Source organism: Saccostrea cucullata, unplaced genomic scaffold, assembly GCF_032062105.1.
Source record: "Saccostrea cucullata isolate Sc308-1 unplaced genomic scaffold, CSIRO_AGI_Scuc_v1 ctg2912, whole genome shotgun sequence".
Taxonomy (NCBI): domain Eukaryota; kingdom Metazoa; phylum Mollusca; class Bivalvia; order Ostreida; family Ostreidae; genus Saccostrea; species Saccostrea cuccullata.
The window spans coordinates 119,570-134,667 of record NW_026941467.1 but is presented as its reverse complement, the minus strand read 5'-3'; the positions used below and the strand labels follow the sequence as shown (position 1 = coordinate 134,667).

General features: G+C 32.6%; 1 protein-coding gene across 1 annotated transcript; it reads left to right on the top strand.

The window, feature by feature from the left end:
- The first annotated feature begins 4,642 nt into the window (after positions 1 to 4,642).
- LOC134257879 (probable serine/threonine-protein kinase clkA) lies at positions 4,643 to 5,895 on the top strand. Its single transcript, XM_062740457.1, has 2 exons — positions 4,643 to 4,653; positions 4,809 to 5,895. The coding sequence occupies exons 1-2, from the start codon at positions 4,643 to 4,645 to the stop codon at positions 5,893 to 5,895; spliced, it is 1,098 nt and encodes a 365-aa protein (XP_062596441.1).
- Positions 5,896 to 15,098: the final 9,203 nt, after the last annotated feature.

Here is a 15,098-nt window from a genome sequence, read left to right as displayed (position 1 = left end):
ACCCAAATTTTCACATTTTTGATAACTGAAAATTAAAAGTTTAAATAATAGAAGCATGAATTATACTAATTCAGGTCATTTTAATTATAAAAGTTTGATAATTTATAAAATAAATCAATTTTTCTATGAAAATAATATTCGAGATGAAATATGAAATACGTTAAATTTGGCGTCTTTTACTAAAAAATGGGACGGGCAATATCTTTGAAAATCATATTAAATGATGAAGCTTATCTCCTTCAATAAATTGATATATAGCATGTGTGCATATTAAAAAAAATATGAGTTGGAGGGAGACGCAAACCTTACCTTAATAATAAAAAAATATAGATATTTCAAGGAGACTTGGAGATTTTTGTACTTCTTGTCTGTATTTTCAGCTGGCCATTTTCAAATAAAATATGGTTTAAACGAAGTAGACCTTGGGCGATTATATTCAAAAGTAAAGCAGACAATTTGTGTTTTTTTTTAATTCATCGAGAATTAGTTTTATTCTTTTTCTTTTAATCATTTAAAACCCAGATACCAAAAAGAAGACAAAAACAGATGACAAATAAGTGACTGTAATACATATGACGGTAATAAATGCAATATTAATGATTATAATGTTTATCATCTACATCATTTTTCATAAATTACTTTTAATTGAAAAAATATTACTTAAAATATACATGTTATAACCGAAACTACTTCATCAACTATATAAAATATTTGTATTTAAAAATATGTTAAGTTTTTTATTGAATAAGAACAAAACATTTCACAATCAACAATATCATATAGTAGTTGCCTTTTATACTAACAATATATAATACCTGTAAAGGAAAAGAGAAAGATTCCAGTAAGTAACCTAAAACTTATCATTTCAGTTACATGGTTAGTTAATCTCAGGAGGGAAATATATTGAAAAGCTGAAACCAGAAATTAGATCAGATTTAACTTCCTTTCTTTGTATACTGTATATAATAATGAGAAAAGGGGATGTTAATGATCTGTACGCATTTCCTATATGCAAGACTTTTTCCTGTAAAATGAATATTACTAATATATTTTTTAGTTTAAATCACTAGTCAGTTTGTTTGATTTTAAAGAGACTGTTTGTTAAATCAGTATGTAGGTCATAAACCTCGCTTGTTTTACGACAATATCCAAAGCTTAGAAAAGGTTTCACCTAAAAATGCGTGTCAAACACTAAGTCGCAATATATCATATCTAAGTTGAAACTAATCATTATTTGGCCTTATCCCAGCTATAATTTACATGATTGTATGTAATATTGTATATTTATGTGTTTTTGTTCACTTTCGTCATTTATCTGGTCAATAAATGACATTTTCACTCAACTCAAGTTCTCGTGTCTTCACTAGTTTTCAAGTAACAAGAACAAGCTACGGAAAGGCTTTTCATATTGTGAAAGTTACTTTTATTAGTGGAAAAGTTGTGGATATAAATGATATATTAGGATATTTAAAATACATGCAGTTCATTGTTTTACGACAATATCCAAAGCTTAGAAAAGGTTTCACCTAAAAATGCGTGTCAAACACTAAGTCGCAATATATCATATCTAAGTTGAAACTAATCATTATTTGGCCTTATCCCAGCTATAATTTACATGATTGTATGTAATATTGTATATTTATGTGTTTTTGTTCACTTTCGTCATTTATCTGGTCAATAAATGACATTTTCACTCAACTCAAGTTCTCGTGTCTTCACTAGTTTTCAAGTAACAAGAACAAGCTACGGAAAGGCTTTTCATATTGTGAAAGCTACTTTTATTAGTGGAAAAGTTGTGGATATAAATGATATATAAGGATATTTAAAATACATGCAGTTCATATCATATCAAAAACTTTCAATTCAAACTATTTTGATTACTTCGCAGTTTTAATTAAAAAAATTTATCAGGCATGAAGCTTATTTTAACCTAAAAAGTGTGTTATAAGATATAACACACAGCGGTTTATAAAAAAGTTAGACTGTCCAACGTTATGTTATATCGTATAACATATCAATAGGTTTAAATATTTTAGCTTCATTCCTCATTTAATTTCAGTATATACACTTTTCCCTCTAAAAATGGTTTAAAATTGTGCGTCAAAACGAGTAATACATTTTTTACCTAATCATTGCGATGTAGGCAAAGTATGTTATACGATATAGAGTAAATCTTTTATCTCATCAAATGACGTATATTTCTTAAATTAAATTATACATATTTACTTATGAGAGAGAGAGACCTTTTGAAGGGATTGTTTAAAAGGTTTATTGCATTACAGATCCATTGATTTTCCCTGCATTCTATATAGACATTGAGAAATCAGTCAGGCTTCTTTTGACGATACACTCGACATAAATTGATAATCAATGTTGTAATTAACAAACAAGATATCAATTGTGAAATCGTATACCAAACATACATTTTTATCAAACTCAATCTTGTCATCAAAGAAAGTAAGCAGGGCTATGTTTTTTTCTTTCATCACAAGTACCAGAATTCCATCAATGTTAAACAGATGTCATGCATTACAAAAACATGATCCAGTCAGCCAAATAATTCAATTTGTGCAACAACAAAAAACTTTTGTGGATGACTGACAAAAGAAATACGTAAACAGAAAATTTAAATATAAATTGGCTCATACACATTTAATTTCCAAAATGTTTTAAAAATATTTTTTCAATGTCAAGAATGTTTCGTTCGCAAACAATGGCAAAATGCCATTCCTAGAGTTTTACTCGCATGTAACACCGGCATCCTCAAAATGATAACAATTATGGCTTCCTATTGGAGAATGTTCACACAACAGCAGATGAGATTCCGACCCAGAGCACTTCGCACCATTAGCCAGATGGCCCTCACCTTTCCCAAAATAGGCAGCTGTTCTTGGAGTGGCAATACTGAAAGTAAATAAATGATCTGTTTAGTGACAGTTAAAAGTAAGTTACAGCTAAAAAGAATGAAACAAATATTTCTTTAAAGGGTACGGAAAGTCACTTAGAATCCCAAAGACATGTTGTATCTTTTTCATTTCAATTTACGCCAAGTCAGGATTTCAAACACGACCAAGCCGTGATCTTTACATGCATAATCTTGACCAAGTCAGGATGGATATCTCGGTCAAATGAAGACTGATAACAAGGGTCCGCTATGGCTTTCCATAAAACACTTACCCGGTATACCCCATCATTTGGCAAACAACCCGAGCTTCTGTTTCGGTCCAAGAATCAGCACAAATGGTTCCCCATGTGTTGTTGATAGAGAGTTCAACCCTGCCTTCGTTTTGCGAACTTCCGCTTTGTAATCGTATTGAACCTTTAAAACGATCGTCAAAACAAAACAATCTTATATACAATATGCATAAAAGAGAAGTTAATTTATAAATATATAAAGAATATTAAGATTTCCAATTGTGGTACGTGGAATAGTTAAGGTTTGATCAACAAATTACAGCAAATTTCTTAATAAGATCTGTAATACCCAGGAATTCGCAGTCAAAGAAAGAGGTGACCATTTCCTTCCGGGTGTACAGTTTGTTGTGTTTCCTTGACCTATGGCAATGTAGTTCTGTTGACAGCCAAATGTTACAGAAGGAGGATAATAATTTGACGTAGAATAATTCCATTTTCCAGGAAAGGGACAGGTTCTGAACGAACATTCTTTAAAGAAAAAAATAGCTACCTTAAGACATATAAGAATAGATGATTCTAATATTTGAGAATCGTTACATAATTGAGAAACTTTCTTAATATATTTAATTAATAAATATAGGTAACCAAAAAACATTGCAATGAATGACAGCAATATTTATTACAAATATACTGATATATTTATATGAAGCCAACACAAATTATTCTATTGTAAAATTTGTTCATAATATTCATAATAAAACAACAATTAATAAAGTGTTTTTGCATAGTACCTCGAGCTAAAACAGCATTTTCCCCCATTTACATGTTTTCTTTTGATTAATGATTGATTGATTGTATACTGTTTAACGTCCCTCTCCAGAATATTTCACTGATATAGAGACGTCACCATTGCTGGTGAAGGGCTGCAAATGTAGGCCTATGCTCGGCACTTACGGCCTTTGAGCAGGAAGGGATCTTTATCGTGCCACACCTGCTGTGACACGGGGCCTCGGTTTATACGGTCTCATCCGAAGGACCGCCCCATTTAGAGAGAGAGAGAGAGAGAGAGAGAGAGAGAGAGAGAGAGAGAGACGACAAGCAAGAGGGTACTGAGGGCCTATTCTCAACCCAGATTCCCCACGGGGCTCTTTTGATTAATATTTAAATTCAAGATTTTGCAATAAGTTTCACATACGCATTTGAACTAATTTGAAAATGAATTGCTAGAGTAAAGTTTAAGTTTTATAAACATGCCAGAAATACTTGGCATGCCGAATCAAACGTAATTTCTTTAGGGGTTTTAATTAATGTGCTTGCCAAGCATATTCCATACGCATTTTAATTGTTACAGGATTTGAAAAAAAATGTTTTAGAAGAAATCTCTTATGCTGATAACGAACAGTAATTGAGCCCAAACGTCCAGTCAAATGATATTAATTTTACAATGTAAGTTAAGTGTGCCTGCAGTTCTAATTAATATATTTTCAAAATCTCCTTAAACAGAATAATGACCAACCTGTTAGTGTAGCAATGCAGATTTTCTTGGTTGATGACGTAGAAATACAGGTGGAATAGTTGTTACATAATGAATCTCCACAAAGTGTTCTGTTGTCATCCTACAATTATAACATACATAATGAATCTCCACAAAGTGTTCTGTTGTCATCCTACAGTTATAACATACATAATGAATCTCCACAAAGCGTTCTGTTGTCACCCTACAGTTATAACATACATAATGAATCTACACAAAGTGTTCTGTTGTCGCCCTACAATTATAACATACATAATGAATCTCCACAAAGTGTTCTGTTGTCACCCTACAGTTATAACATACATAATGAATCTCCACAAAGTGTTCTGTTGTCACCCTACAGTTATAACATACATAATGAATCTCCACAAAGTGTTCTGTTGTCACCCTACAGTTATAACATACATAATGAATCTCCACAAAGTGTTCTGTTGTCACCCTACAGTTATAACATACATAATGAATCTCCACAAAGTGTTCTGTTGTCACCCTACAGTTATAACATACATAATGAATCTCCACAAAGTGTTCTGTTGTCAGCCTACAATTATAACATACATAATGAATCTCCACAAAGTGTTCTGTTGTCAGCCTACAATTATAACATACATAATGAATCTCCACAAAGTGTTCTGTTGTCAGCCTACAATTATAACATACATAATGAATCTCCACAAAGTGTTCTGTTGTCACCCTACAATTATAACATACACAATGAATCTCCACAAAGTGTTCTGTTGTCACCCTACAATTATAACATGCATAATGATTCTCCACAAAGTGTTCTGTTGTCACCCTACAGTTATAACATGCATAATGAATCTCCACAAAGTGTTCTGTTGTCATTATACAGTTATAACATACATAATGAATCTCCACAAAGTGTTCTGTTGTCAGCCTACAGTTATAACATACAAAATGAATCTCCACAAAGTGTTCTGTTGTCACCCTACAGTTATAACATACATAATGAATCTCCACAAAGTGTTCTGTTGTCAGCCTACAGTTATAACATACATAATGAATCTCCACAAAGTGTTCTGTTGTCACCCTACACTTATAACATACATAATGAATCTCCACAAAGTGTTCTGTTGTCACCCTACAATTATAACATACATAATGAATCTCCACAAAGTGTTCTGTTGTCACCCTACAGTTATAACATATCTAATGAATCTCCACAAAGTGTTCTGTTGTCATCCTACAGTTATAACATACATTGATCTGATCTGGACGTTCGATTTTTTTCTTTAATTAATATTTTTACTGCTACATATCAAAGACTACAGCTGTATAATAAATATTTAAAATCCTACATTATATTTGTAACAATTAAAGTTGTGTACTTACGTCTTTTGTTAGTTCTTCAAAAATGTAGTTGCTATCATCGACAAACCGTGATGATGAATTTCCCAACACATTAAGCAATTCACATTCAAACGTTTTCCGATTGAAATTGATGGAAAAGCACGACGCGTGTTTTTCGCATTGTTTCAAACAGAGTCGTTACCCTATATCTTTTATGATTTTTATAGGATGCACAAAAATTTTCTTTCCTACAATTCTGTCTTCATTGAAACTCATACAAGGATCGCTAGAATGAATTAAAGGAAATACTATAATGAGGATAAAATATGTGACGTTCCTCAACATTTTGTTACTCAGAGTAGGAGGCTAGGTTTCAATCTTCACTTCAAACCTCAAAATCTTTTTGTGCTATCTGCTTCTCTCCAAGCTATTAAATGTACTTTTTTATTTTGTTTAATTTTCTACGCTTAAGACACTATTGTTTCAAATTATAAAGAGTTTCACTTAAAAGGAATTTGTTCGATTTCTATTATTTTTTTAATTTCCTTTATTATGAATGAATGAAATAAAGCTTCTTTCTAAAGCTCTCAAATATCCACTTGTTTCAGCTGTTTTTGAATTTCAGATTCAATGAAACAGAAGAACAAACCCAATAATTATGGGTTTCCATTACATTTCAAAGACTCAATTGACCGTTAATATTAATGAAATACCAGTAAAAAAGTATTGTAGCTTGGGTCATTTTATATGCTTTCTGTAAAAGTGTAGCGACATATTGGAGGTTATTGGTATAAAACTAAGGGGTAAATTAATGTTGATTCTAGGAAAAGACAGGTGTTATAGCCAAAAAAAGGAACGAAGTACGGGTAATGTTAGAACCTTATATCAATTCATTTTTTATTCAAATTATAGTTGTGAAAGTATATCAAAACATATATCAACCCAGAATCATTAAGTGTGCCTTGCCAGGTATCAAATGTTTTGATGAAAGTATACTTCAATTCTATGAAATAAAGATTTAAGGAATAACTATCTAGTTTTTTGGTTTTATGTGTGACTTGCATGAAAATTCTGCATAAATGCCGTCCCGCTCGTCATTTTTTTTTAAACTGCGCCTATCGATGAACCAGTAGATTTAGGCAGAAATAAAGTATTTTACTACAGTATTTGTAATAATAATAAGAACCTTATATTATTGCCTTTTTTATTGAAATTATACTTGTGAAAGTATATCAAACATGGCAAACAAGCGAAAATAAAACTTTCTTAAATGCAAGATCAATGGAAATGCAATTCTAATATGAAATCAGGCCAGGGTAAAAAAAATTCATAAGTTTGGAAATCTTGGTATCCAATGAAGGGTCTTTTCACAAGGATTACATATGTGTAGTATTAGATCACTAGCCCTTGGCGTTCAGAAGTTATGGCCAAGGTTAAACATAAGTACGAAAATCTCCAAGGTAAAAAGGTAATTGGTATCCAATGAAAGATCTTGCTACAAGGAATACGTATGTAAAGTATGAAAGCCCAAGTTCTAAACATTCAGAAGTTATGGCCAAGGTTAAAAAATTTAATAAGTAGGTCAAACTCCAAGGTCAAGGTCATAGTGTCAAAGGTCTTGCTATCAAATGAAAGGTCTTGTCACAAGCATTAAATCTGTAAAGTATTAAAACATTAGACATAACCCATTAAAAGTTCTGATCAAAGTTTGCTTTTTAAAAGTAGGTCAACTTTCAAGGTCAATATCAAAGGGTCAAAGTTTTTGGTATCCAATGAAGGTTTTTCACATAAGAATTACAAATGTGAAGTTTGAAAGCCCTATCCCTTACTCGTTCAAAAGTTGTGGCTAAGGTAAAAGTTTTTTCATAAGTATGGAAATCTCCAAGGTCAAAGGTCAAAGTTGTTGGTATCAAATAAAAGGTCTTTCCACAAAAAATAAATAAGTGAAGTAAAAATGTCTTGTTATCTACTGTTTAAAAGATATGGCCAAAGTTAAAGTTTGGAATTTTTGCGTAAAAGTGGGCCAAACCCCAAAGTCCAAAAGGTCAGATTTAGTGAAACCAAAAGAAAGGTCTTGTTACAAGAAATACTCACGTGAAATATGAAAGGCATAGCTCCAAAAGTTATGTTATGCAAGGTTAAAGTTTTTGCGAGCAACAGACAAACAGAGAAAGACAGAACAAATAATAGAGAGACAGCTAGACAGACGGACGGATGGACACGAAAAATCACATACCCCCGAAACTTCTTTTACGGGGGCATAATAAGGAAACATATCACGAGGTTTAACTGATTGATAAGCAAGTACTAATTTATCGTTTTGAAAAGTTTGCAAATCTTGTGACAAAGACTTTTTCGACATAGGTTCTACCTAATAGGATTAATTTTACTTTACATTTATTGTATTACTCATGGTCCAATGAATATGCAACTCGGTCCGAAATTCAAATGTCAAAATCCCAACCAATCCAGCAAAACAATATTTTGAAAATTTCTCCTGGTAAATCCCTTTCTCCTCCTACATGTAACTGCTTTGAATTAATTTCAGAGTATTTAACAAGTTAAATTGATGCAAAGCAATTTGGCCGCAAACAAAATTTAGCATAAACAAATTTCTTTACAATTTTCAAAGTGTCCATGAAAGGAAAGCACGTCAAGATACTAGTATTCAAAGGTGAATTAGTTGATTCATTTTTATTTTTGGCTGTCTTCAAAGCAAAATAAATAATTAATTAAAATAAAAAATAGACATTTCCTCCTTTTGCTTATAAATAGATTCATCTTTGTAAAAAGGGCAGCAATAAATGATAAGAATTTATTGCCATCAAAATAAAGATGTAGGTATCTCAAGATGAACCAGGTGCTGATACCCTGGATCTTGGTCACGTGATAGTGCCCATGGCTGTGCTGCAATGCGCAGTACAAAATGTAGAAAAATTTCTTTGTGTTATTTGCAGCCGTGTCACATCTTTTAAATCAATTTTTACTGGTTGAATTTTTTTTCAATTTTTATTCACCAATCCATGCACATTTACACGTCATTTTTATCCGGAAAATCATGACGATTTCCTTTCATATCTTATACACTCCCAGGCTAGGGAGTATCTATTGTTAACTCTTTTTACATAACCACAAATTATCAATTATCTGATGAGAAATGATAAAGAAATTGAAACATAGTAGCAACAATTAACACTATATTCAAAGCAATTTTTGAAAATATTTTACTCATGGTTTTCTACTTGTTATCATTTGAGAAATATTTTCCTGACCTAATGAAAAATAACGTCTCATTTCCCCATGTGCACTTTCTAACACAATCACAAATAGATCGGCCGCTGCTGCGGCCGATAATAAAGGATACTATTAGATATTTAAAGCTGAACGCGACTCGTAAATAGGCATACGCCGTTTTCGATAGCATTATCTACGATATATCAATAATTACCGTCTTCCTTGGAAGACGGTATTATATAGTTGAAGTTTTTTACAGTCTTCGGACTATGCACTTCCTCTCTTTTGTGATTGGTAGAAATTGCATGATGAGAAAGTTTTCAACTATTTCATTGGTTGAAATGCTGTTCAAGGCAAGAGAGACAACTTTCTGATGATCTAATTTTCGTACGACTTAACAATTTTGCAAGGATTTCCAATCTTAAAAAAATGACAAAACGAACAGCAAAATCAGCAGTAATTAATTCTTAATAACATGGTATTTTTTATAGCAATAAATGAATAAGTCTCTTAAATTTCATTATAAATAAAATTTGATTTTTCATTGCTTGCAGGCTTTACAATTTGTTATTATTCTTTTCTCCTTTCTTTTGAAGAGGGGAATGGAATCGGCCGAGGTTTGCCGAAAGCTCTCGGCCAGTCAAAGTTTACGGAGATGACCGAGGGACAACCGTGGTAGGGCTAATGCCAGTAAAAAGCTAATGTAGAAATACAAAATCAAGAAACTCAAAAAAATTATACGGCCTGATAGGTGTAGATCAGTTAACTGTTTAAGATTAATGCTAAAGACGGTAAGCTTTTTAGAAAAGCTCTACTTGTCAGGGTATACTCCTCGCATTCGTTACATCTGACTGCTTTATTGTCACGGGTATCGGCGTGGAATGGCGACCCGTGTTCGTGCTGGTTATCTTGCATTACCTTTGTTTATATTTTATTGCAGTTACTTTTATCTGTGTTGTTTGTATACTGCACTGTCTTATACAACTATAATTGTAAATTTATTTGGTATCTTACTTTCATGCATAAGAAGTATAACGTTATTATTCTCGCTACCGAGTCCTGTATAGCATACGTCCGTCTACACCGGTGTCGACTGATTACACTGAGCATAGCTGCAGACCTGTAGCTCTCCGAAAAATATATTGACAGACCGGAGAGCTACAGTGCCACTGTTGTAAAAACTGTATATTTATTGTGCACAAAAAGTTGCGCTTAATACTGGATTTATTCTTCCAAATTCTTACCTCAATCGTAAAAGAAATTGATTTCAAAAAAATATTCCTTACTTCTCTGTTAATTAAGTACTCTCGTAGTCGACATCTGCACGAAGCTTGTTGAACCGAAATATCTTGCAAACCAAAATGGCAGTATAAATAGACGAAATTGTCAATAATCTTAATTTCAGGGCATAGAGGGCTATTAACAACAATTATGAGGGATGTTTTGCTGTGGAATAAGTGAACTAATATGTTAGGAACATACGTTTAGTAATATATACAGATAGATGTTTAAAAACGTGGAGAAATCAATTAGAAACAGCCCACTTTTTTGTACGCAATAAATATACAGTCTTTTGAATGGGTAGTCAAGGAACCCCCCCCCCCCACTTCCGATAGCTTGTTCCATTTAATTAATAACACCAAGTAATAGTTTTTCAAAAGAGGTTTTCCTGACGAAGCAATCAATATTTAAAGAACATGTTTTACGTGTATCAGTATGATAATACATGTAGTATGATCCGTCCATTTTCTTGGGGGTGGGGGGTGGGGGTGGGGGGGGTGCTTCATAACCTTACAAATTGAATACTTTATAAAAAAAAACATCAGAAAAGAAACTTGGTTTTAAGATTTGGGAGTACACTATGATTAGCAAACAGTTTATTTAGAATTTAGCGGCTAGATTTTTTTTGTCTTAACCTCTTTCCTACTTATCAGAAGAAAAGAAATTTATTCAGGAATATTAAGGTAGATATTTATTGTACCTCAAACAAAAGAAATACAAGTAGATTGAACATGCATATGGATAACATTTGAAAGAAGTTAATATGACATGATTTTTAAGATTCTTCAAATGACTATTAATTAAAATGAAGAAAGAAAGGGCACAGCCCTTGCAAATTAAAATGCTCGGACTCGGCTGGTCTAGCCGTAACATCTTGGCAAAATTTTTATTTCATGCTGAAAAATTTCGGTGTCAAACGTACAACAACAAAAGGTTGGGGAGGAGGGATGGGGAGGGCAAAAGCTTCAAATTGACAATTTACATTTTCTCCAAACTGCTGGATACAGGGAAATTTTCGCCCCAGTTTTCTTTTTTGTTCCTTGGGCCCTAAACACAAGTGGGCGAATGAAAGACAAATTAAAGACGAATTCAAGTGTGAAAGAACGAAAAATAACATGAGGTGAAAATAACCCTGTATACAGTATTTTAATTTGTTTTCCTTAGAAAAAGTGTGTGTGGAGGGGGGGGGGGGGCGGCTGCGTACTATGGGCCTATATTAAAGGTAAGGACATATACATGTAGATATACATAATGATTAGGGCATAATGTACCTATCCGCCCTCCTCCCCCCCCCCCCCCAAAAAAAAAAGAAAAAAAAAGTTAATCAAAATTTTACAAAGATGAAAAAAAAAATGTTGCTCTAGTGTTACCAAATAGATCCAATGGGATGTTATCAAAATAAAGATTCTTGTGTTTGAGAATCAGGTTCAACAACGAAGTTTACTTTATTTAGTTTCATGGAAATCTTATTGTTTTCAATCATTAAATAAAAATCGTTTAATATCTTAATTTAACGAAAAATCGAAAAACGGAATCGACGTTTTGGCGCAAAATGTATATCTGTAGTCACTATTATTCTTATTTCAGATGATGGCTCTGCATACATGACGTGATTACAAATGACGTCATACTAGCCTTACTGAATAGCCTTTTGTAGAAATAAAAAAAATTATTCGCAGAAGTTTAATTCAGTTAGCTGTCGTATGAACGCATTTCAAGTCGCCTGCATACTTCAGGAATCCGTGATAACAACGCACAGTTGAGTGACCAAGAATGACAACTGAGGTTTTGCCCATTGAAGACATATTAGAATAATTTTACTCACCAAATTCTTGAGAAAATAAATAACAAGTGAATAACAAATTTGGAAAAAAAACGTAAGTCCCCCAAGGATGTAAGTGGGAGAAAAGGGAGAGTGACGCACCACGTGGCCGAAATTTCAAATAATATTTCCTGGTCAATCTCAATCGCATCATCTCGGGTCTTTTCGTCAGGGGTCGGAAAAACAACTTAGAATGTATTAACATCACCGGATGTTAAAAATTTAAAAAATTTCCTGTTTATTAAAATATAGGCTAGACGGAGATGGAATTCCTTTGAAGTTTCTATAGTATATTTTAGGTAATATCATTACATTGAATAAAGTTAAACTTCATATTCCACAAATAAAGGGTCCCCATGCATATAGTTCAAAGATTGTGAAAAGGGAGGGTTGTCATGGCGTCTACCATATACATTCGAGGTCGTTTTTCCGCTAGTCGGAAAGGCCCGAGAAGTTGCGAGAAGTTGTGGTCAATCTCTGCCTCTCCTAAGACATGAAACAAAATAACCATTATAAAACACTGCTATGCAATAGTTCAGACTTTCACATTAAAGGAGGACACTTATTGATTACAATAAAAAAATTAAGTAAGCTTAAATTTATTCATATCTGGCCTCCAAAATGAGCTATTTTCAACCCTAGTTGATTAGGTTACCTTTACTAGATCAATGCAAGGGGCAGCTGCAGGATAATATAGGGTTATTGAACTTATATTGGTGAATATTGGCACAAGTTGGCTGTACAAATGCACAAGCTTGCGAGTGCATAATTTATACAGCCAACGAGTGCCAATATTGACCAATATAAGTTCAATAACTCCTTTATTACATAGCTTAAACATTTCCACATAATTTATAATAATTATTCCAAGTTAAATAACTTAAATTAATTATTTTTAGTATCGGAATTCAAAGTATATGTAACGTCTGTCCTGTAAGCGTTCGATATCGCATCATTCCGATGACCCTACCCAGCAATATGATTTGTTTATTAAGGATTTCTATCCCTTTCGGGACCAATATCTCTACCCTTCAATGTCTGTCAAGTACATACTACTCTGATATTATTTTAAAGCATTTTATAATGGAAAGGATTGTCCGTGAAAAAATTTAAAAAATGTCATTAATTAAGGAGTAGTTATTTAAAAAAGATTACATTGAAGTCTATGGGGAAAAGCGTTTTTCTTTTTTTTAATTCAAATAATTTACATATCAATAAATCCTGCAGTGGAAAGATGCATTGAAACATTAAAAATAGAATGACAATTAAAAATAATTTTTATACCAGCTAAATTTTTTTAATTGATTTTTTTTTATTTATTAAAAAAAAAGGGAGATAACTCTTACCAAAATTCAAGGTCACAAATTAGGACACATCCCACTATGCACACTAATGGTAATAAATGCGAAGTGTGTCTAGGCCTAAATAAAGTGCGAATTCAAAGTCTACATATCTGTTATGTATTTATTTTCATTGAATTTGGTCGTATTAGGGATTGAATATCTTAAAGTTTTGATGGGTCTAATACGTACTAAATCTTTAATAAATAATTTCATTTTTGGTTGAAAAATAAGTACATCTTAACACCTAGATGCCACTTCCTTTCTTTAATTTAGCTCAGAATTTGACCAGACGTCTTTTTTTTTTTTGTTTACAACGGGGCGGTCGATATTGAACGCTCGTATTCGGGATGTTTCGGGCATATTCGTATACGTTATACAAACTCAGCGTTCAATAAAACTTTAAGATATTGAACACCATAATTCTCTAGATTTTGGTAGTATTTTATTTGAGACTAATTATTTGCTAAGATATAATTAAAAAACGATATAGGGCAGCGAGAAATTCAAACATTGAGTATATTTTAGGTGCTTTAGGGCCGGTACACACTGTAAGGCTTGCCTTATACGTTTTGCAGGGCGTACGGCTCTCATGTCCACACCTTAAGGCAAGACTTACAATATTATAAACAACATTTACATAAATTCCATGTGTTTTGAGCCATAAACATTGCAGAATAACAGAATAAATAGATTACTAGCTATAGGACTTTGGAGTAATTTTACTGACCATTGCATTCACACTTCTTAACAAAGAGAAGGAAGTTAACAGAAGCATTTGCGGATATTTTCATTATCTTATTCAACTATACTTTATGTTCCTTTCAATATACCAACGTGTATGGTTTTTATAAAAATAGATTGAACTTTGGGTGGAAGGTTTTCATTGGTCAAGATATAAATATCAGCTTAGTCTTGAATAAAGAATGCTTTTAGAGCAGTGTTCTATTCCTAAGTCAGACTTGTAAGGCTCGAAAAAACGTGTATTAAGGGTGTACACACGGTAAGGCTAGAACTAAAGTTCCATGACTTATAAGGCAAGCCTTACCGTGTGCTACCGTAAGCATGTAAAATGTAGATATAAGGGCCGGTACACACGGTAAGGCCTTATAAGTCTAAAACCTTACGTTTTGCAGGTCGTACGGCTCTCATGTCCACACGCTAAGGCAATACTTACAATATTATAAACAACATTTACATTAATTCCATGTGTTTTGAGCCATAAATATTGCACAAACGGAATAATAGATTACAAGCTATATAGGATTTTGAAGTAATTTTACTGAATATTGCATTCACACTTCTAAAAAGAGGAGGAAGCATTTACGGATATTATCATTATCTTATTCAACTATACTTTATGTTCCTTTCAATATACCAACGTGTATGGTTTTATAAAAATAGATTGAACTTTGGGTAGAAGGTTTTCATTGGTTAAGAA